The 24,227-nt window shown below is 36.4% G+C and overlaps 1 protein-coding gene across 4 annotated transcripts in view; it reads right to left on the reverse strand.

Annotated features, from left to right (window-relative positions):
• The window catches only part of LOC149084792 (xaa-Pro aminopeptidase 1-like), a 537,471-nt gene that overhangs the window by 252,995 nt on the left and 260,249 nt on the right, over positions 1-24,227 (reverse strand). For all 4 annotated transcript variants that reach the window (XM_089232535.1, XM_089232536.1, XM_089232537.1 and 1 more), the window contains one exon: positions 6,171-6,321. In XM_089232535.1, coding sequence (XP_089088661.1) covers positions 6,171-6,321 — 151 coding nt within the window. The remainder of the gene's footprint in view (positions 1-6,170; positions 6,322-24,227) is intronic.

Genomic DNA, 24,227 nt, shown 5'->3' on the forward strand with positions numbered 1-24,227 from the left:
CAACCTTGAAAACTTTACAGTGAAAATTAATTATCAAATAATATTTTTAGAATAGACAATTCCTACAATAATGATGGTAATTTTGTATAATTCATAATATAATTTGGATGTACAGTATATACAAAGTTTATGCAGTGAAAGATTAACCTCTGAGTGTGATTGTGCAGCTGACTGCTATATAGGGTTGTCATAAAGGAAATATTGCTGAGTTGGAATATCCCTCATATCATATACATGGCCTTGCTACATTGATATATGTTTTTAGTTATTTCATAAAACCTTGACATAAAAACTGAAAAGTCCTAGCATAGGTCTCCATACAAAACTAACAAAAAAAATGAAAATAATTTGAATTCTACACAAAATGTTTTCAAAGTGGTGCATTTGTTTGTAGTTTATGTGTACAATTACAGACTATTTATATAATTTACAATAAAATAATTATTAAGAAGACACCAATGACCAGACCACCAAAAATAATACAATTACACAAAAAATACAAAACTTTGTACTTTTAGTGTATTTGCTTTATTCATTGGTGTCTTAATATTCTTGGAAAAAGTTGATCAACTCTTCCAAATAAAATATGTACAACAAAATATGTATGATTAACACCCATTTTGTTAGGTAGCAAATGAAGAAAATTGAATTTTATATGGAAGTTTTATAAGCTTCCCTGCTATATATATAGTATAAATAAGGTACCTACTCAAATTTCAGGATACAATTTAAAGAATATTCATAAGTACAGTATAAATGTGTTGTTTTTTATAAGTTACAGTTTTTCCTGCTACAATTGTGCTTAAGTTTTTAAAATGTGATTGTGGAGACTTGAGCAAAAATTAGTGGAGCTTTTGCATTAATTTTCATTTCAAAAAACCATGTTTTGAAAAATTTAGAGTGAAAATTTATTATCAAATAATATTTTTAGTATAGACAATTCCTACAAACTGAAAATTAGTTTATCAAATGAACAAAACATTGCTTTAAATCTTGACCTCCACACGAGATCAAGATTTAAACCAACATCTGAGGTGAATTGACATCATCATCATCGTGCCCCCCAGCAATAATAACTGAGCGCCTCCCCCCCAGACTTCCAAGTCTATCTCCGCCTATGTTTGGATGACTAGTGAACAAGTACAGAAATGACTTTCTGTATAGAAAGAATTCAAAATGTTAATTTGTAAATTTTTTCAATAATAATTTAATGCCTATTTTAATATTGTTCAGCTGGATTGCATCAAAATTGTTTACCACTTCACATGAATTGTGTTGTTGAACCTCTGGAAAGAGATTTCTTCAGAACAGTTGCGCGTAAAAAATTCTAAGGAAAATAGATTTCTCTAATGCCATACAAATGATTATCAAAATGTGGGAAAAAGTTTTGTAACTGATTATCACTTGCAAATCAGATCATTATGCAAGTCGTACTTGGAGCATAGTAAAGAAATTCTTGTGATGCCAATTCTGTTGTGTTCCTGGGAGGAAGATTAGCAATGTTCAGAGCGTTTTCCATCGCCTAAAGTTACCCTTGCGGGTAATCCTGTGAGTGAGAATGAATCAGGTAGGGGCGAATATTAATGAGTCTCTGTCAGAGTACCGGGATTTACTATTATCTGCTAGGGAGGGGGGGAGGGTTCAGATGTGGCAGAGATTCCAGTACTGCCAAGGGGTAGTGGGAGTATAGGAGTAGAATACACCAATTCAATTTAGGCCTGAAAAGGACATTTACATAGACATTTTCATCTAGAAAGAACTGTGGATGTCATAAAGGACATAATAAAAGACTTCTTTTGAAAACAAAGTTATTTATTAAATATAAGAAACATGATAGTACCAGACTACAAGTCACATTAAGGAGCAAGGAAATAAAACAGAAAGAATAACACACTGAAGTTACATTTTGCTTATATAGAAATACCATATGACCTCATATATGTGTATGTAAGATGATAGCGACATAATTAAAAAATGTTGAAATTGTATGGTTCAAAACTGTAAGGTAAATATGTAAATATTTTTTCTTATATTCCAACAACAAATACATAAATACAAATACAAGGCAACAACAGACAAAATGCCCAACAAGGTGGCTGAGAAAAAGATGCCCATAACCGGCCCTGCTAACAGTGGTTCACAACATTGACAGAGTCATCTGGAGTGGTATCGTAACCACTCATCATGGCTGTCAGTAGACTAGCATCTCATAGTGTTCAGCCATGTATCCAACTCCATTCTTGTAGTAGATGAGCATCGAATTAGTGTGTGGAAGTGCTGGATCCAGTAGTCTGGAAATGTTTCACGGCGGACCACAGCCATTACCCCTGGTGTGATCGTGTGCGGTAATATGTCTTATGACAGCAGGTATCTACTAGTCATTTAGCATACAACTTAACAGCTCTAAAATATGTTGGTGACATTCTGTGGCTATTTGCATTACCTTTCATGACACATCACCCTGGAGCAATTTTCCAACAGGATAATGCAGGCCTGATGTGATGACATTTCTCTGGAGTGCCCTTGTTCTGTTGTTATTCTTCCTTTGCCAGCAAGGTCACCAAACTTTTCGCCAGCAGACCATGTATTGGACATGGTAGGCCACCTGATTAGGACATCCCCAAATGTCTCGGATCTGTATCAACAACTAAGGAATTCCTAGCAGAATGGCTCTTGATGAGATTAGAAATCTTTATAGCCTCTTACATAAACGCATACAATTATATTGCCTATCCCAATGAGTGAGTACTTGGCAGTAGATGAACAAACATGTTCTACAAAGATCAGGCATCACATGAAAGTCTACATGAATGTCAAACCCTATAAGTGGGGCTGCAAACTCTTCATTCTTTATGGATTTGCCCACAAAATTGAAATACACAGTGGGCCATGGAATGATGCCATGCTGTGTTTGGTAGGGAACTGGGTATGAGAGCAAGTTTAAATGTTATCAGACTTTCAAGAGATTCCCAAAACAAAATTATAAACTGTACTTTGATAAATACTATATCTCTTTTGATTTTGCAGTTAGTCTGTTTGATAGAGGTATTCAGTGTAGCAGCACAATTCAGGGAAGCAGAATATCTAACTGCAAGTTTACTATGAAAAATGAACTAAAAAAAACCATGTGGATTCTCAGAAGAGTACTTAGCACCAATCAACTGTGCTCATATTTTAATGGTCATTTTCAAAGATAACTCCAATGTCTGTTTTTTATCAACATTTTTTGGATTGTTACCCAAATCCATCATGTGAAGATTTGATAGAAAAAATTAAAACATTCATTTACCATAAGTGTGTATAACAAACAATTAAGAAATGTTTATTTGTTTGACAGTATATATAACATTGCTAGATTCAGTACTGGAATGAAGTCAAGAAAGTGATATTTTTGTCATTTAGTATTGCTTAGTGGGCATAGCCATAATAAATGCTTGGATACTCTACAGAGAAGTGTCTGCGGAAAAAAAATTTAAATGCTTTGAACCAGAAGTTGAGAGTTGCCCTGACACAATCTCTCTGCCAAATTGATCCCCATACACCTAAATGTGGAAGACCCAGAAGCATGGATGTTGTCCAACAATGCAGAACTAAACTGAAAAGCCAAAAAAACTGGTAAAGGCATGCGTATAGCAAATAAAGAGATATGGAACCAATCAGAGTAAATAAAGAGATATGGAACCAATCAGAGTAAATAAAGAGATATGGAACCAATCAGAGTAAATAAAGAGATATGGAACCAATCAGACTACAGCGCTGCGGTCGGCAACGCCTATATAACACAACAAGTGTCTGGCATAGTTGTGAGATCGGTTACTGCTGCTACAATGGCAGGTTATCGAGATTTAAGTGAGTTTGAACGTGGTGTTATAGCCGCGCACGAGAGATGGGACATAGCATCTCCGAGGTAGCTATGAAATTTGGATTTTCACGTACGACCATTTCACGAGTGTACCGAGAATATTGGGAATCCGGTAAAAAATTAAATCTACGACATCGCTGCGGCCAGAAAAAGATCATGCAAGAATGGGACCAACGAGAATAATTAAACTTGACAGACATGCAACCATTCTGCAAATTGCTGCAGATTTCCATTCTGGGCCATCAAAAAGTGTCAGCATGCGAACCATTCAACGAAACATCATCGATATGGGCTTTCGGAGCTGAAGTGTACCCTTGATGACTGCACGACACAAAGCTTTACGCCTCGCCTGGGTACGACAACGCAGACATCGGACTGTTGAGGACTGGAAACACGTTGCCTGGTCTGATGGGTCTCGGTTCCAATTGCTTCGAGCTGATGGACGTGTACGGGTATGGAAACGACCTCATGAATCCGTGGACCCTACATGTCAACAGAGGACTGTTCAAGCTGGTAGAGGCTCTGTGATGGTATGGGGTGTGTGCAGTTGGCGTGATATGGGACCCCTGATACGTCTAGATACGACTATGACAGGTGGCAGGTACGTAAGCATCCTGTCTGATCACCTGCACCCATTCATGTCCATTGTGCATTCCGACAGACTCGGACAATTTCAGCAGGACAATGCGACACCCCACATGTCCAGAATTGCTACAAAGTGGCTCCAGGAACACTCTTCTGACTTTAGACACTTTCGCTGGCCACCTAAATCCCCAGACATGAACATTATTGAACATATCTGGGATGCCTTACAACGTGCTGTTCAGAAGAGATCTCCACCCCCTCTTACTTCCACGGATTTATGGACAGCCCTGCAGGATTCATGGTGTCAATCACCTCCAGCACTACTTCAGACATTAGTCGAGTCCATGCCACGTCATGTTGCGGCACTTCTGCGGGCTCGTACACGATATTAGGCAGGTTTACCAGTTTTTTTGGCTCTTCAGTGTAAATCAAAGTGCTTTTTCCAGTTTGGCAGAACCACATGCACGTATCCTTCGTCCATGGGATACACATTTGTGTCATGTGAAAAATGCAAAGTGAATTTGCGTCTAATCAAGTCGAAAAACTGCTTTCACAAACCATGAAATCATGAACCTAAAAGGAAGCAAATAAAACCTGGATGTTTTCTCTCCTGTCTAGTTAACTGCCATTTTTGAATATATAAATACATAAATAGAATATATGGGCTTAATGTCTTATTAATTAATACCAAAGCACTTATTTAATTGCAATAAAATTCAATGTTTTTATAACTGGAAACATAATTATGACTGTATATAAAAATTGCAATCTCTGCATAACTTTACAGATGCACAAAGATCTCATAAGCAGTGGAATTTTAAATGTATATTTTTTAAATATTTTTTCGGCTTTCCACAAGCGTCATTATTTATGCAAAAAAATATCAGCGCAAAAAAAATTGCATATTAAGAGTAGAGGGTTATGCTCCTGCAACTATAGTAAAAAATGTTTTTCTTGGTCAGTGAAAATATGTTGTTCAAATTCTGATACCCATGGCCCCAAATCTTAAAGCAGGGCCCTAGGCTGGGATCTTTTGTGGGCCCTCAGTCATACTTTTCAAGGGTCCTTCTATAGTTAATTTATAGAGTGAAAAAGCAAAAATGATGAGAATTGTTCCGGGCCCTTCCAACCCCACCCTTGTGGGGGCCACCATGCTGGGACCCCTAAGCTATGGGGCTCCTGCGTAAAATGCCCCACTTGCCCATGCAGAAATCAGACCCTAGTTCAATCAAATGGTTGGGCACTGGTGTGCAATCAGTTGAAGCAGCGTAGAGGTCCAAACAGGCTGTGGTGAATTTTTTAAGTCAGAGGGTGCAGAATTTTTTGTGAAAGTTTTTTCCACTTGATTGTATGATTTGAGAAACATCAATTTTGTAGGCTATCACATCAAAAATCAGTCAAAATATTACACTGTGTTTTGCCGTTGTACATCGGTTTGTAATAAAGCAAGCCTTAAAAATGCCAAGATGAAACATTTTAGAGCATCTTTCATATCTAGTTACAAGATGTATTAAAGATAACTTGTCCAAATTTTGTTAGTTTTTTTTGTTTTCTGAATATATCCTTGAAGTGGACACCAAGTGGAAGAGCGTCTAAAGATGTATGCGCATCATGGTGTAGCAGTTGCTGAAAATTAAAAATAACTCTTTATTTTTTAAAGTTTTCTATATTTTTCTAGACTGAAGATTTAACCCTGTCCATAGAAAAATTCACATGTGCATACCCATATTTTGTCATGTTGCTGATTAACTAGCCAAACTAAAAATTCTTTTATCAACTGGTAAGGCCTGATTTCCACACGCATTTTGTCAGAACTGTCTTCTTGAAAATGCCGTCGAACTTGAGAGGTAATTTTGGTTTCATCAACAAACAAGCTGTAAAATAAAATAAAAATTCAAGATTAATAGGCAATAAAAAATTTTTTTATAAAAACTTATAGTACATAGTAAATACAGTGATACCTCGGCTAATGGTAATTCATTCCAGGTTCACATTTGTCAGCCAAAATACAATTTTCTGCAGGTTTATATGGAAAATCGTTTAATTCTAGAAATTGCCAAAACTTTCATAAAACACTAAGAACTTTAAAAAAATTGAAACTGTCCAAAAACTAAAACATAAACAACTTCAGTAAATTGTAACACAAATGACACGTTTAAAAAGAAATACGATAGAACATGTTGGGGTAAATCGAGAAGCTATCCATTCTTAGAATAAGACAACCATAAGTATTCTTTATGGGCATTTTATAATATTTTATCATGTGTATATATTGTTTATAATTTGTGTGTTGATGTATTTTTGAAATATATGACATCCATATTTTTATGGGCATCTTTTTATCAGCCACCTCGTTGGGCATTTTGTCTGTTGTGGCGTTGTATTTGTATTTGTATAATAGTATGAATTACCATTAATGAACCATAATGGTCCACGAATTATTAGTACACCATCAATTAACTACTTTTACAAGGGACACCAGTATCGTTTGGTAAGGGACAATTCTAGATTATGGTATCGCAGGGAATTTTTCTCTGATAGGGTTGCTAATAAATGGAATAGCTTATCCCCGGAGGTAGTAAATTCTAACACAATTGATACGTTTAAAAAAAAATACGATTAACATGTTGGGGTAAATCGAGAAGCTCTCCATACTGAGAATAAGACAACCATAAATATTCTTTATGGGCACATTGTATAATATTATATCATGTATATACTATATATATTGTTTGTAATTGCATTTTTAATTGGGTTGCTGTATTTTTGAAATATATGACATCCATATTTGTTGTGAGCATCATTTTCTCAGCCACTTCATTGGGCATTTTGCCTGTCGTGACATTGTTTTTTTATTTGTATGAAGGAGAATTTAAAGAAAGGTGAGAAAAAAACTGAACATCTTTTTATTTCACACCATGTACACTATGCAGTTGAGTTCGTGAGCCAAAGAAAAGTGTACGAGATAGCAAGCTTATGTAATATGGTCAGGTTATTTTTCTATCGCATGCATACAGACGAAAAAGATAAGTTCATAGAATATCCAGATTTTTCAGTTTTGTATTAAGAGTCTTACAATATGCACTGAAATCATTCAAATCTAAGGCTATTCCTTTTTCAAAAATGCATTTTCTCTTGACTTAATCTTTAATTTTACATGAAATGTCTCAATATCTTTCTATAAGAAACAGAAATTATATAATTTAAACAGCCATGGTAAAATTCTGTCTGCTAAGTTATGTGCAAAGAAATTCAGGGGCAGTCCTGAAGGATTTATAATCAAGTTTTGTATGCCAAAATGCATTTAAGAATTTAATTTCCTTTTTGCACTGAATTTATTGTTAAATTGTTAATTTATTAATTTTTATTAGTTAAAATAAAAATTACCTTTGTTGATGATTAGAAACTGTCAAAACCCCATGGTTTAAATTAGTAGAAAGGTTATTTGTTCTGAATGGAGCTAACAAAAGTGCTTGAATGACAAGTGAGCCATTTTTTAAATTGAATCCCATATACAATAGAACAGGGCTGGACAAGCACCAGGTCGCCATGGTGACTAAAAATAATATGAATAAAATAAGGATTTCGGTCAACCAGAGGAAATGAATTCTAAGCCAATTCGGGTACAAGAAACCTTGTTTAATAGACACGATCCTTGAATATATTTGAAGAAAAAAAAATCAAATGCCCTGTCCATGGCCTCCACATCCTAGAGTGGGGCCTCTGGTGTGCTCCCAGACCAGACTTTACACGGGGCCCCTTATCACATGAAAAAACAAAAGTAATGAGAATCGCTCTGGGCCACGCCCTTGTGGGGGGCCATGGCCTTGACACACAAAAACAAAGCAGTTATAAAATAAATATGTACTACGCACACACAATGATAGCCCCCCTACCTGTAATGGGTTGCAATGAGTTTGTAAAAATTGATGTGACCGCTCAAACTTTAAATGGACACATGCTATCAGAAAAAAGCTGAATCTATGCGGTGCAGATTTTTCCCTCTCATATGTAGGGTCCACGATAAGGCTAAGGCAGTTTAGGTTTCAGTACAGCACAGGGTAGATACACTGAAGTGCCAAAAAAACTGGTAAACCTGCTTAATATTGTGTACGAGCCCGCAGAATTGCTGCAACATGACGTGGCATGGACTCGACTAATGTCTGAAGTAGTGCTGGAGGTAATTGACCCCATGAATCCTGCAGGGCTGTCCATAAATCCGTGGAAGTAAGAGGGGGTGGAGATCTCTTCTGAACAGCACATTGCAAGGCATCCCAGATATGTTCAATAATGTTCATGTCTGGGGATTTAGGTGGCCAGCGGAAGTGTCTAAAGTCAGAAGAGTGTTCCTGGAGCCACTTTGTAGCAATTCTGGACGTGTGGGGTGTCGCATTGTCCTGCTGAAATTGTCCAAGTCTGTCGGAATGCACAATGGACATGAATGGGTGCAGGTGATCAGACAGCATGCTTACGTACCTGCCACCTGTCATAGTCGTATCTAGACGTATCAGGGGTCCCATATCACGCCAACTGCACACACCCCATACCATCACAGAGCCTCTACCAGCTTGAACAGTCCTCTGTTGACATGTAGGGTCCACGGATTCATGAGGTCGTCTCCATACCCGTACACGTCCATCAGCTCGAAGCAATTGGAACCGAGACCCATCAGACCAGGCAACGTGTTTCCAGTCCTCAACAGTCCGATGTCTGCGTTGTCGTACCCAGGCGAGGCGTAAAGCTTTGTGTCGTGCAGTCATCAAGGGTACACTTCAGCTCCGAAAGCCCATATCGATGATGTTTCGTTGAATGGTTCGCACGCTGACACTTTTTGATGGCCCAGAATTGAAATCTGCAGCAATTTGCGGAAGGGTTGCATGTCTGTCAAGTTTAATTATTCTCGTTGGTCCCGTTCTTGCATGATCTTTTTCTGGCCGCAGCGATGTCGTAGATTTAATTTTTTACCGGATTCCCGATATTCTCGGTACACTCGTGAAATGGTCGTACGTGAAAATCCAAATTTCATAGCTACCTCGGAGATGCTATGTCCCATCTCTCGTGCACGACTATAACACCACGTTCAAACTCACTTAAATCTCGATAACCTGCCATTGTAGCAGCAGTAACCGATCTCACAACAATGCCAGACACTTGTTGTGTTATATAGGCGTTGCCGACCGCAGCGCCGTACTCTGATTGGTTCCATATCTCTTTATTTGCATACGCATGCCTGCACCAGTTTTTTTGGCTCTTCAGTTTATCTTTCCTACTAATGATGTGTGTGAGCATAAAATTGGTAAATAAGTATAACCAGAATATTCAGTTGAACTAAGACACATATTTAATAGAGATTTAAAGACTTTATTGGGAGACAAAAATTTTTGTTGTTCAGACTTGAGCAGACATGTTTTTTTGTACTGTTGCCAAAACTCTGAATCTAAATATATGATTAATAATCTGCTGCGCCAGATACCAAAAACAAAAATAAATAAATCAATTGTTTGTTCATTAACATAATACGCATGCCTGTACCAGTTTTTTTGCCTCTTCAGTTTATGTCACCTGCTCAAGACTTTGTGTCAGTGCTGGACCAGCCAAATGAGCTTTGTTTACATCAGTGACCCCAGGTGGGCCCTCTGTGGTCTAAGTTTGTCTCGTTCGATAGAGAATTCTCTCTATAGTCTGTTTCAGGTTAACTTTGCAGTGAAAGAAAGGCAGAGAGTGTATTCCTTCGCCGCAAAATATAGTTCCCATACATCAGAGGTTTCTGATGATCATTTATATAAAATAATTCAAATTTTTTTATGATTTTGAAAAAAATACTGTTTTGAACTAATGTATATTCGTTTAAAATTTTTAAATTAGAAAAAATATTGGTTACCATTATCAAAAATCCACGGCGAGCTCAAGAACATTTTGGCGCGATTGTCAAGAAATTTTCCCCGCCAATATATATCACTGTCGTGCTTTTTTTTTGGTTGCATAATTATATATATATATTATATTGTCATTTTGTTGAATTTTCCAATAGGTAAAATTTTTCATTCAGTTTTGCATGTAGTTATAGGCCTTTACACCCAGAAGAATATTCAGTTTTTTTTCCCTCCTGAAAATAGCCTCCAACAAATTCAGATATTCACTCATAGATTACAGGAAGTGTCCCTCTTTCATGACAGCGCCGATACCGTTGTGAGAGGCTCGCTTTATGGGTGTAGGTAACGGTTCCAGGCACCCCCCCTTTTTTTTAAATTATCTATTTCTTGCCGTGTTCGTAGGATAGGGGTGGTTTCTGAATTCCAATAGCCGATAGCTGAGGGTGTTGACATAAGTAATGTCTCTTTGTCACCCACACCAATGCCATATTCTCCCATACAGCAGAGGCTGTTCCTCCAGATGCTCCTTCAGCGTCTCCAGATAAATATAAATAAGCAAGAGAGAGAGAGACCCACAATGGTTTAGGCTTGCAGTGTATTTTTTCCTTCTGTGACAGTTGTATCTTTTCACCAGAGATAGACACGCTAAAACGTTCTCCGTTCTTTTTGGCAATAATGCATAAAGCATGATATTGAAAAAGAAGAGGAATTTTGGATTGCAGGTGGCCTGATGGAACACATGTTGGAGCAACAACAATTAATAAGTAATAGAGAATCCAATAGTTCTACAACTTCAAGTGAGGATACCATAGAATGGGAATCCATAAAAAATGACTAAAACTGTAGTGATAACAAGTGGCATCAACGTATATGCGTTTGGGTGGGTGAGCGACGGAAATTTCGGCAAGAAAAGTGAGTAAAAGAATTCTAAATTTTTTCTTATCATTTTTATTATTATTAATTGGGGCTATTCCCAAATTCAAACGTGAAAACCAGGTTAATAGGAGTTACTAAGATACTTTTCAATAAAAAAAAATGATTTCAAAAACCGCTCTTTAATTTCTGAAAGTATCTACGATGTTTTTTTTTTTTTTTCATTAGCTAATTGTTACTGACTGCAATTTTTTCTACAAGCATTACGTTCCACGTAAAAAATATTTTCTTTTGCGAGATTGGCGAGAATCAGCCATACCTTACCGAGGCCGCACATCGATACATAGGTTAAGAGGCTTTCGTTGTCATAGCAACGAGTGATGTGGTTCCCTTGTAGCTTCCTCTTCACTGCAAAGTTAACCTGAAACAGACTATAGAATAAATTCTATCTATTTGCTGGAAGATCCATATGCGCCCTCAATTGGCTCTCCTTGGCTCATACTAATTCATATCAGCTCAGTACTCGCCACCCGGCACTGGATATAAGCAAAAGGACTTTGTTTCCATCCATACGGGACCCCCGTAGCCGGTCAATTTGTCGCGGTACAAATTCGTTGCAGTGCCAATTCGTCGCGGTACAAGTTTGTCGCAGTATCAATTCGTCACGGTACAAATTTGTCGCAGCTCCAATTCGTCGCGGTACAAATTTGTCGCAGCTCCAATTCGTCGCAGCTCCAATTTGTAGCTGTACAAGTTTTCCGCCGTGTCAATTCGTCGTGACGTCAATTTATATATTACAGCGCAGAATCAATTCGTCGAACCGTCGATTCTTCACTGTACATGTTCCACGCGAGCTTGTATGTAGGTTTTTGTCTTACACGTGAAATAAAAACATGAACAAAAGTGTACACGCAGTTAGCTGAAAATAATTAATTTTTGTCAATGAAGAAAGGTAATTGAAATTAAAATTACAATATCAATTATATTTAAAAATTTAACTGCATATAAAAGTTTAACTATATTTGAAAATTCGGTTATAAAAATTTGAAATGTTAAATAATTGATTTTTTCTGTGATAAAATTTCAATATCAGGTGGAAAAATTTCGGTTTGTATGATATTCCCCAAATTACAGTGAGCCTATCATTAACGGTAAATTTCTATCTGTCCCATTACAGTATCTCCATAAGAACCTGAAATATTAAATTAATTAATAATTCAATTAAATTAATATTTAATTTTCACTGTATAAGCCGCACTTCCCGCTTTTGTTGGGATTTCTCACAGCGAAGGGAGTTGGGCGCAGAACAAGGGTAGAAATGTACAGTGCTTTTTATGAATGACGATTCGATGAAGTTTTCATAATGCCTACAGGATCAGCACCGACAAAGGCAATGTAATCACCAATAAAAAAGATGACTATGGGTCAGTCGCATAGATATAATATAACCATTAATCTTATGTTTATAATCAGTCGCATATCTTTAAGTGACTTGTTTGAATATTTTCACATAGTTTTCATTAGCGTCTAAGCTTTTGGTACAAGGTTGGTGTGCTCGGTCTACATATTTCTGTTGGCATAAACATCGAATATTGCAAAACCAAACGTGGAAATGATATGTTGGTTTGCGTGCGTGTTTAAAAGTTTTTTACCCATAATTCATGTTCCAAAATTAGAAAAACTTTTAATGAAATTCAAAAAGAATTAGACTATTATTAATTTTCTTTATTTGAGTTTTTTGTTATATCTTAAAGAGAGATACAGGTTATACGGATGACAAAAAATAATGTAGTACTTTTTAAAATTAAATTGTTTGAATTCAATTTAAATTGCAATAAATTGAAATCTTCTACGTATCTTAAAAAAAAATTATGGTAGTTCAAAATACCATCACGTATTATTCTATAAATCATCATCGGGTTTTTACTGCAATATTCACGTATATAAGTGTAAATAAAATGATACTCAAAGCACTGAAAATAAATAAAGGTTTAGATATTGTGGAGTGTTTATATGTACGATACGAATTGTTTTTAAAATTAAAATTATCCTAAGAAATGTAGGCTATAATCAGAGGCGATTTATAGTTTTCCCACCTGTAGGCTATTCAAACCTTGCCTTCCTTCTTCCTTTCTAATTCATGTTCTTGATCACCAATTACTTAATTTTGGTCACGCCCTTTCACTTGAACTTATCATCTTGGGATAAAGCCCGCATACCCCCTCCCCACCTAGGAAATATACCTCTGAATATAATAATCTTACATTGTCTGTTAATGTTAATTCACTTGTATTGTAAGAAGAAATTTTTACTAATCGTTGACTGGAGCCGTAGACCAAGCACACCAGCCTTGTATCAAAAGCTTAGACGCTAATGAAAACTTTGTGAAAATATTCAAACAAGCCAGCCAAAGATATGTGACTGATTATAAACATAAGATTAATGGTTATATTGTATCTATGCAACTGACCCATAGTCATCTTTCTTATTGGTGATTACATTGCCTTTGTCGGTGCTCATCTTGTGGGCATTATGAAAACTTCATCGAATTGTCATTCATAAGCACTGTACATTTCCATCCTTGATCTGCGCCCAACTCCCTTCGCTGTGAGAAATCCCAACAAAAGCGGGAAGTACGGCTTATACGGTGAAAATTAAATATTAATTTAATTGAATTATTAATTAATTAAATATTTCAGGTTCTTATGGAGATACTGTAATGCGGCAGATAGAAATTTACCGTTAAAGATAGGCTCACTGTAATTTGGGGAATATCATACAAACCGAAATTTTTCCACATGAAATTTTATCACAGCAAAAATCAATTATTTAACATTTCAAACTTTTATAACCGAATTTTCAAATATAATTAAACTTTTATATGCAGTTAAATTTTTAAATGTAATTAATATAGCAATTTTAATTTCGAGTGTCATGTACATGAAGAATAATGATCTAATGATCTAATTAAAAGTCTGATTTCATTCTTTTCACTCGGGAGTTGTTACTTTAGAGTTGAAAAAAAATCAAAAATCGATTGACATTTGCAGTGTGTCAGAGACAGACATGCTGTTGGTGCCCAGGGTACTTTATGGAATGGGTATGAGCACCCACAGAAATGATTCAGAAATCAAAATTTCCTACTTCAAGATCAAGACAAGAACCCACAAGTTCCAAACACTTCCGACATGCTTGGCCAGTCAAAGGTGCCGACATGAAGGAAACATTGAGGAGGTGGGGGGGGGGGGCTGAAAATCGTCATTCATTCCGTTTATAAGGGACTCAACCCCATACTCAGGGACTCAAATCCCGACAAAAAGTGGGAAATGCGGCCTATACGGTGGAAATTAAAATTTAAAAATTTATTTGATCTCAATTTTTTATTTGGGTGAGCTCTTCAACATCCCTCACTGCGAGAAATGGAAATTCCGACAGAGATGCGACTTATATGGTAAAAATTAAATTTCAAAAATTTAATGACTTCAATGAATACTCTCCTTCATTTTTTAAAAATTAAAACAGATGGGGGGGGGGAACATTTCCAATAAATGAGAAAAAAAATTAGTTCCATTTTTTACGCTCAAAGCACCTACCCTATTTATAAGATCACAACAAACATATGAATTTTAAAGCAATTCAAATTTGTCGCGATGAAATGAGCTTGCGACAAATTTGTACCGCGACGAAATGAGCCTGCGACAAATTTGTACTGCGACGAAATGAGCCTGCGACAAATTTTTACCGCGACGAAATGAGCCTGCGACAAATTTGTACTGCGACGAAATGAGCCTGTGACAAATTTGTACCACGATGAGTTTGTAGCACGACGAATTGACGCTGCGACAAATTGTCCCACGACAAGTTGAGCGCGACGAATTGACCTAGACCCCGGGACCCCAAGGTGGTCCCTCTGTGGACTCTGCTTGTTTCACTTAATACCTTGTTCAGTATTTACCCATGATCTGCTTGGCATATGCACTGAAAGGGTTGGGAACCACTGCTGGGAACTCAAGCATCCACAGCCAAGCTACGCTCACTCCAGCAACTTTTTGTGTTGACGTACACGCTTCAAGGACTTGGCAATTTGTGTAGGGAATATTATTAAACCGTCTTCTTCCAGTTACTCATGTTCTAGACAGTTAATTTGTCTTTCTGTGAATGATTTTAGAAATTCCAAAATTTTATTACACACCAAAATACCACAGTTAAAACACCCATTTATGACATGTCTGTATTTACAAATAATACCTTTAACCTTTTAACAGCCAATGTTCCCAATTGGGAACATACTTTTGATTAATTCAAAAAAAATATTTCTCTTTCACGAAAATAGCTGATTTTTTTTCCCTGAACATATAAGGTTCTGAACTTAATTTAGAAAAGACAAAAGTTATTCGATTCAGCTCTTATCACATCAATTTATTATTCTAAAATCACCCATTTACAAGGCAAAATATCTGTAAGTTTATGTTTTAATTATTAAAATAGTTTTTGTAAACATACATGCATCTCAACTTTTTTAAATTTATAGAATATTGCCAAGAATGATAAGAAATGCTCAATGAGACAAAAAAAAATTTTGTTCGAATTCCAGGGAACTTTTCCTGCGATTGTTCCCAATTGGGAACATTGGCCACTACTGATTATTCTAAGTGCAATGCAGAGGAGTGGCATTCCGCAAAAACAATTTATTGCTTTTTCCCTCTCTCTGGTGTGTCTCAAAAGGAAGGAAAAGTATCAAATTTCACATTCCCATGTTTACATGCAGCACCTCCTTTTTTCTGTGACTGACCTTGCCCCCCCCCCCGCCTTCCCTCTACAATATTTTGTTGGTATGTTGGTCTTTCAGTTCTCAGTTGATATCTGGTCTTGTGACTTTCTACACTTCTTTTTACCATCTTTTTTGTTATACTAGTAGCTTATTAGACTGAGTTTGAGAGATTCTGATATATCACATCTCTCTGATGAAGAATTCAAAATGTGCCAGCTACTGCCTGATGAAAATGAGCGGGTTACAGATAAGGACGATATCGATGACAACATGCTTGGCCCGGTCGTTCCTGCAGGTGTTTGTGGATATCTGTGTTTTAAGATCACCACGTAGTTCATTTGTGGGTGAATTTGCAGATCCTATCAACATGCCTTCTACGTCAAAATTGCCTTTCAAAGATCAGATAATTACCCAGTCAAAAAATAAGAAAACATCATGTGTCAAGTGCCAAAAGACTAAAATTCATGCAACCGAAGTGGAAAGTACTGCATTCGACAAAAATATAAGTGAACCTACTGAAGCAATCAGTCATAAGTTTCCTGAGTTAAGTGCAAGCCAACTCGATTGATATTTTTTTCAAATTTTTATCGCAAGAGTACCTCAGTTACTTGGCTGAGATGATAAATATTTATGTCGCACAACATGGATCGAATTTGAAAATTGAGTGGAAAAAAATATCCAAGTTTTTTGGATTGGTTTTGCTAAATAGGTATCACAGAATACCAAGTGAAAATTATTACTGGGGTACTTTCAGTAGACACAGCAGTACCGATCGTCCCCACTGTTATGCCGAGAAATAACTTTAGAGGCATAAAAAATAACTTTCATTTGATGGATAACTCTTTCTTACAACCCGGTGATAAGTTCGCTATCCATGATGAATTAAATGAAAAATTCACACACATTCGGTTTGGGTTGTTCCATGATAAACTAAGCATCGATGAATCAATAGTACCGTAATACGCTCATCATTCAAGTAAGATGTTTATATGGGGAAAACCGATTCGCTTTGGATTTAAAATTTGGATGATTTGCTCAAACAATGTGGTTTCCCATATAAAATAAGTATATGCTAGTAAGCAGTCATCGGAGCCTGTGCCTTTAGGTACCAGAGTTGTAAATAATATTTTCTCTCTCTTTATATTTTTAAATAATATCTTTTAACTTACCAAGGGATCCATACAAAAACCTAAACCCGTGTGTATGTATTCTTTTGTGAATTTTAGACCAGCATTTCAGCTCATCATAAGCTCTTTACTATAACCCAGATATACATGCCTTTTGAGTATATTCAAGAGAAATTTATTTCCATCATTTTTAAAATTCTATATGTATATTCTTTAATTTTTAAAATAAATTTATTAAATGATGACGAATTTTGCATCATTCTGTAAGATGGCTTCACTGCGAAAATTATGTTTAGTCAGATCCAGCCAATGTTCCCAATTAGGAACATTCAAGAAAATGCATAGAGAAATTTTTTTTCTTCAATTTCTCGATTGATATCTATTAACTAAAAAATCAGAAGGAGAAATTAACAAGAAAAATAATCAAAATCAGTTGGAATCTGAATTCAGCCAGTAAAAGGTTAACTTCCTCATTTACCTCTTATAGTTTTCAAACGAGATGATAAAATAAAGGAAATTCATAAAAGATTTCCAGCATTGTACACCCGATTTATGAAAATTTTTGCGTCGGAAACCCATATTCTTTGCCTTTAAATACAATTTCCAATACTCATGGCCCCCACATGCGGAGGCTGACAGGGCTCCAGCCCTGGAAAGGTCTTTTTGATTTTTTTTCTTTCAGATATGTCCCATAAGAAAATAGACAGGACTCTTTAATATCAATCATATCAATTTGTACTCGTATGGATGGGTATCTTGAACTACGTACCTTCTATTCTCATTGAAATTTTTTTTAGCTATAGACATGCACAAGTAAACGAAAAAAAAACCCGGAAACAAAGAAAAGAACATCGTACAAGGCCCCCCCCACTCTCGGATGGCAGTCGTTCTCCTAGGAAGGAAGAAAAGACATTGTGATAGTCATGGCTACTGACGTCAAGGACACTAGCGTTTCGTGTGTCCTCAGGGCTATCGCGCGACCCCTGCTGTTTCAGTTCTGTAGAAGGCCATGATGTCTGGATAGAATGAAAATTGGCATAAACAGACATCGTATTCCATAATGAAATTGCCTTTGGGTGCCGATAAAGCACATGAACCCCACCTACATTCTGGAACAGGGGCCACGTAGGCTGCGCTCTTCAGCGGACTCCCCCTATAGTGAACTAATAGTGTGAAAAAAAGACAAAAAATGACGAGAATGATCCAGGCCCCAGGCCTGAAGCTTTGCCAGCCCCACTCGCTGGTTATGACACTGAGACAGCTTTGCTGCAAGCTTTTGTACAAAATACAGTGGATCCCGCATATAACATTTTCATCCCTGGTGCGACTTATTTTGCGACTCTCTGGTGCCAACTCTTATTACTGATACTCATCAAGATTTCTCGTTTAAAGCGTTTTCCCACAAAAAGTATTGTATGAAATGGCTGTAATGACGTATGTACTGAATCACGTGATTTCGCTCACAGCCCTTCTAATAATCCCCTCCCTCTCCCAGTCCAAACAAATCAGGGGGTTTTTTCCTTGCTTCTGAAAAAAAGGCTACATTCCGCATCAGGCTTTTTTATTGGCTGTACTGTCTTGAGGACACATCTCCCCTCAAAACTTCTATTCACAGACGACAGTGTTGGATCGGTTGAACAGAAAAATATTTGCGGTTCGCATCTGCAAAAATACAGTTGTTCGAAATCTTTTAGTAAAATCATTGAACGAGTTTGCGTACATAAAGGATTAATTTCTTTCCCACGTGGATGAATCCTACGGTTCTAGCCCAAAAGAACGGTAAACAAAGCTAAAAATGTGAATTTTTGTTAAATTTTTATTTTGAGCATCAAGAGTTAACTATAATAAATCTATGTCCGAAGAGTTTGGCCCTGCCTCGAGGCCAGTTGCGATGTTTGTTGAATTGTGTTTCATAAAGTTTAAACACGATTATTTTTAATAGGGCATATCTACAAATTACAGAGTAACCTCATTCATACCTCACTTAGTTATACGACTTTCATGTTTATACGATGTTTAACTTTGGTAGCAATTGGTAACAATATATTTTAAACAACAATACAACAAAAAAATTTTAATGTTAAAATATTTCATTCATTTATTTAATGTAAAACCTCAATTATTCGACGTTTTCACTTCGACTCAAACTCGGAAACTTTTGAAAAAAAACCGCCTGTAATTTATATCCATCAAATGCACACAAAATTTTTGTATGCAGTGAAAAAGCGTTGCTGCAACAGTTCTTGCATATTGTCACCGCAAAAGACATAAATTTTAGGGGATTGCTGACGTATACGAAAATTGCCAGTGAGATGGCTGATGACCATTTAGAGTGGACAATTAGGTGATTTGTTTATTGCCTCTTTCTGAGAATACGCAGATGTGGAGAGTCACGAAAAAATGGGTTTCAATTGTTTTGACGGCCATATGACCTTTCAGAATTTTTTCTCTCCCTATGTTTTCAATGTTATCCCGAGAGGGTGAGAAAGTCTACTGTAAGTATTTGGGGGGGGGGGGGTGCAGGTCTGCCGAAAAAGACAGATACAGTACACATGCACAGTAAGTTCTTTCGATCATTTCCTGTAGAACTCCCTTTCGATGCTTGCTGACCGGGCCGTCTTAAGAGCATCATGGGCCCTCGGGCCAATTGATTTTTCTGAGGCCCAACCTGGAGAATTCTCGAAAATTTCAATTAGTTCCCATTTTTGTGAGGCCCCTCTTCTCTTGAGGCCCCCGGGCCGTGCTTGGGTGGGGCCATGCGTTCAGACGGCACTGCTTGCTGACTGTGTGAAATCCGCCATTCGCAATGTCGGAAAAGCAAAAAACGCTCTATCTAAAAAAACTGTAAATTTTGGAAGAATTCAACAAGAATTTTAAATTGATAACAAAAGTTCATCTTGCAAACCAGTTGAATATCTTCGTTTCAACTTTTTGAAACGATTATAAAGCAGAGGAAAAAAAAACAAAGAGCAAGCTCCTGATTGAAAATCATCTACTGCCAAAAAAAAAAAGTTCAAAATGGGGAAATTTTCTCAAGTTGAGAAGATTTTGTTGCAATTTTGTACTCAATTTCGTGCCCCAAAAAGGTAATGTTGTGCTAAATTTTATTTTTTTAAAGGATTTGAAAAGTGATTTAATTTCCTCTCAAGTATGAAATGATATTTTTTTAAAAAAGAATTGGAATGCAATTAAACACATAAAATTTTATAACATTTTATATGTATGGAAGGGGGATAATTTTTTAAAAAAGCTCAGTTATGTATTCACTTCGACTTACACATAAAACGTTTTGACTCAGCCTCTTGAGCACCGTATAAACGACTGTAACAGAATTGTCAAGTTGCTCAGTTAAATAGATGAAGTGAACATAAATATTTAAATTATTTCAGTTCAATTTTTCAGGCCGGTGCTTCAACCAAGGCCAATGAAAATAGTTTTCAGTATTATTACTTTGATTAACTCTTTAATTCACTAAATTCATTTATTCTTTTTGGACGCCTGTAGTGAATCGTCTGGCATAACGGAATCACTTCGTTTTATCAAAAAAATCATTGCATGGAATAACTTCACATTACAGCAGGGAGTCTCAAACTTTTTCCACCTGAGGCGCTCTTTTCCCCCTATTCAATGCTTATCTGCGAGCTCTACCGGCTCTCAAGACTGTTTAACAAAGAATATTTTCGAAAACCTCACACCCTGACAAAGGTTGGAGGCGCACAGTTTGAGAACCCGTGCGTTATAGGAATAATCTTTGATGTTCTAAATTGAAGTTGAAAGTTTGGATAGAAATTTTGTTTTGTGTAAAACACGTTTCAAACTGGTTTGTCATGTAGAGACTCTACAGTAGTTTCATTTGGTGTAGTATGAGTATACTTGCTTGGTGAACAACTAAACTATAGAGATGTGGTGGATATCTTATCTGAGAGAAACTAACAATAAATAAATTTGATACTATGTGTGTGCATATATATCTATATATATATATATAATTGGTTTTCTGTCTGTGAGTATGTTCTCTATACAAATCCACAATTTTAGATCTATCGTCGCCAATGTTTGGATATATACCAAACAGGGCCCGGATTGAACGATAGGCTACTTTAAAAGTTAGTCAGAGAAAGGTTGATGCCTGAAATGGACGAAAAACCATCGGGCAACAATGGTTTCTGGGCCTCAACAATCACTTTCGGAATGTTTACTTTGATTACCATGGTTTCCTAGTAATGCGTTTTACACGTGCATATGCCTTTACAATGGTTTGTCACTTCTTTTTAATCCTGCCAGTATTATATATTTATTCCTTTGTAATGGTTTGTCAAACTTTTCCAATCCTCCCAATAAATGAAGAAAACACGGGCAGCGTGGGTATTATAGCTAGTGTTATGCATGATAAAACTGCAGTGAAATCTCGATATAATGATATTCTGCGGACGAAGAAAAATACCATAATAGAGGTATTATCGAGAGACTTTGGCATTGAACACTAGCCATCAGGGCCACAACTAAATGCTTGATCAGCTGAGGTAAGCACATATTTTGACATCCTCCTCCTGTAATTTTGAAGAAGAGGCTATAAAAGGTGAATTTTGCACACACTTCTGGTCCTGGGCAAGATAACTGCTTGTCTCCTCCCCCGCAGTTGCGGTCCTGCCGACCATGAATCACGATCATCATTGGCGTATGCAAAGGGGGTTTAGGGTTCTAACCCCTCCCCAGAGCCGAGCCGAGATTATAGGGGTATTTTGCAGGAGAAAAGAACGTAATCCCCCACCCTCGTGAAAATTCTGCGTACACCTATGGCAATTACAAGTTTATATGGGGAAACCATATCGCCTAACCAATTTGTTTTCTTAACAGGCCCATAGGGGAGCTCTATTGTATTACATAAAATTATATACAAATCACATAATCATATCTCGAAATGTATTAATATTTATTACACACACACAATTATATTTTATTTAGTTATAAATTAAATATACAGGGAAACCTCGATATAACAATATTCCATGAATCAAAAAAAAAAATATTGAGGTAGAGGAAATAAAGAGGTAACATTATCCTCACATGGATCAAATTTATGCTATTGTCATTTTTTCTATATCGGCATTGTTAATATCGTTGGAAAATGTGCTTTTATGTATTTATTCGTTACAAAAAATTGTAATTGATTAGTTTATAAAATTCACTTGGATGTGTATTGTCCCTGTAAAGAAGCTTACCGCATAACGCTTCAGTGTCGTACACAGAGTGCACAGCAATACAAATAACTTTAGCTTTCGGTGATCATTTAGTGCAAAATATTAATGTTATCAGACGTCTTCAGAAGAATGGGAACAAGTGGCGAAGTTAAAATTAAATTCAAAACAATTTTGAATGAAATATAAAAAAATATTGTGTTATAGAGAAGTTTATCATAGTAGATGATGTCGTTGTACCGAGAGAGAGTTTAACATTAAGCCAGGCAATTCCAAACAAGATTTGAAAAAAATATCATTGTAGATGTATTTATTATCGATTATCGTTGTAGCGATGTTTTGCTGTATATACAAATGCTGTATCGTACGCAGTATTTTCTCATGGGGGGGGGGCATTCAACATTTTTTTTCTTCCCGAAAGGGGTTTCTTTGTTTTTTACTGAAAAAATACACCATAATCTTTTCTCAAGGGAGGTGACAAAATTTTTTTTTTGAAAGGGGGGGGGGTAGGCGGGGGCCGCGAAAAATCCTAGCCTTGGAGCCCGGCACTAGCATGTGGGGGCCATGCCCATACTACTACGTATAGAGACTGGCTCTCAATAAACCCTGCAGTAATCCAGCGTTTTTATGCCGGTTTTTTTTAGCATAGAAGAGGAAAACATATCAGTGCACACATGTTTATGAGCAGAAGTTTGTTATTTAAATGGGCTTTTTCAATGACCTTGCAATAATTTGGCGATTTCTGTAACCCAGCACACCCCGGTGTGATATGTACCAGATCAGCGAGAGTCTACTATACTAATAATTCATCTCTAATAGTTCCAGAAATATTCAATTCTATCTGCTTTTTTTTTTTTTTGTTCAAATTTTTTCAGTTTTCTCCTCAATTTGTTTTTGTAACACTCAGGTTTTAACCATACGCATGCCTTGCTACTGAAGACAATGATCCATTTACAAGAGGACTAATTGAACTATAGCCCAGGGGGTAAACTATCTCTGCAGTCCTTAGTAACCTACTAGTCCAAATGAACTACTGGTTGGAGGACTGAAGTTAAGGACCGCTTCAACCACCGGTAGTTGAGAGGAACTACGAGGAACCGTGAAGTACCAGTCCTTAAGACCACATGACATGAAATAATAGTTAGAGGAGAAAATTTTTGGTTTCAAGAGTAGAGGATCTCCAACCTATCGGGATACCGTTTGAACACTACAACTACTACTAATTATTTAACAATCGTTTTTTCCTCACTGGTGGTGGCAGCGATTTCATGTTTACAACTGATTGTAAGCTAACACTTTTTCCGAGGAATTTTTTTCTCGCCATATATTTTTGTCGCCCATGCTTTGCAATTTTTTTTTGTACCAATATTGCTGGCTTGTTTACTTATCTTGTAAACGTATGAGAACGCAGCATTTTTCACTTTTGAAGATGTTTTTTTACATTAAAATTCAGTATATAATAACCCATGCTTTTGGATAATTGAAGAAACAAGTATTTAGGGCCCCAGCTGCATAGAAGTGGGTCTCGTATTGATGAAACTGAAATTTGAAAAAAAAACCAGAATTTTCACAACAAAATATAAGATTTTAAATTAACGTGGCCAGCACTTGGTTGAGCCCCCTCCCTCTCTGCTGCAAATAATTTCATTGAAACAATGAACTATAAATTATTTTTGGAGCAACTAAATTTTAAATTTATAATTTTTAATTAAAAATATTAATAATTCTATAAATGAGCAATTACCTGTTGGTGCAAGCAAATACTTCAATATTTTAAAAAATTATATACGTGTATATTAAAGATGTTTTACAAATCTATCTGTTTCATACTTAGCTTCCAACAAATAACTTCACCTGATAACTTTGATTTGACCATATACGCAAGTTGATTATTAATGTAGAAACATGAATTAAATGACAAAACCTTAACACATAATT

Source organism: Pholcus phalangioides, unplaced genomic scaffold (genome assembly GCF_987345545.1).
Source record: "Pholcus phalangioides strain wild (caught in Gottingen) unplaced genomic scaffold, Ppha-v1.0 ptg000007l_1, whole genome shotgun sequence".
Classification (NCBI taxonomy): domain Eukaryota; kingdom Metazoa; phylum Arthropoda; class Arachnida; order Araneae; family Pholcidae; genus Pholcus; species Pholcus phalangioides.